The sequence below is a fragment of the Penaeus monodon genome, chromosome 31 (assembly GCF_015228065.2).
Source record: "Penaeus monodon isolate SGIC_2016 chromosome 31, NSTDA_Pmon_1, whole genome shotgun sequence".
In the NCBI taxonomy this organism is placed as follows: Eukaryota; Metazoa; Arthropoda; class Malacostraca; order Decapoda; family Penaeidae; genus Penaeus; species Penaeus monodon.
In genome coordinates, this window is record NC_051416.1 from 14390525 (window position 1) to 14390886 (window position 362).

The 362-nt window shown below is 56.6% G+C and overlaps 1 protein-coding gene across 1 annotated transcript in view; it reads left to right on the top strand.

Moving 5' to 3' along the window:
* LOC119593046 (chondroitin sulfate proteoglycan 4-like) overlaps window positions 1–362 on the top strand; it is a gene marked incomplete at its 5' end in the record, with an annotated part of 58475 nt that overhangs the window by 50537 nt on the left and 7576 nt on the right. The window contains 1 exon segment of the mRNA XM_037941946.1: window positions 154–346. Coding sequence (XP_037797874.1) covers window positions 154–346 — 193 coding nt within the window.

Genomic DNA, 362 nt, shown 5'->3' on the forward strand with positions numbered 1-362 from the left:
TACTCTCATATCCCCATCAATCACCGAACCACCACCACATAATCAGCCCGAACCCTTTCACTCAACCACAACCCACCAACCAGCCACCAGCAACCGTTTCCCACAACCACCTTAACACCACAACCCTCTCCTCTCTCTCTCGCCCTCCTGCAGTACGTTCACGACGGGAGTGAACGCCTGACGGACACGTTCAGTTTGGTGGCCGTGTCAGGTGTGCGTCAGAGTGCGCCTGCCCAGGTGAACGTCACGATCAGGGGACTCAATGACGAGGCGCCCTTCGTGGTGAATAACACGGGGATCGACATCTGGGAGGGCGATACCGTGGTCCTGACGAAGGAGAGTCTAGGTGAGTGGTTTCCTAA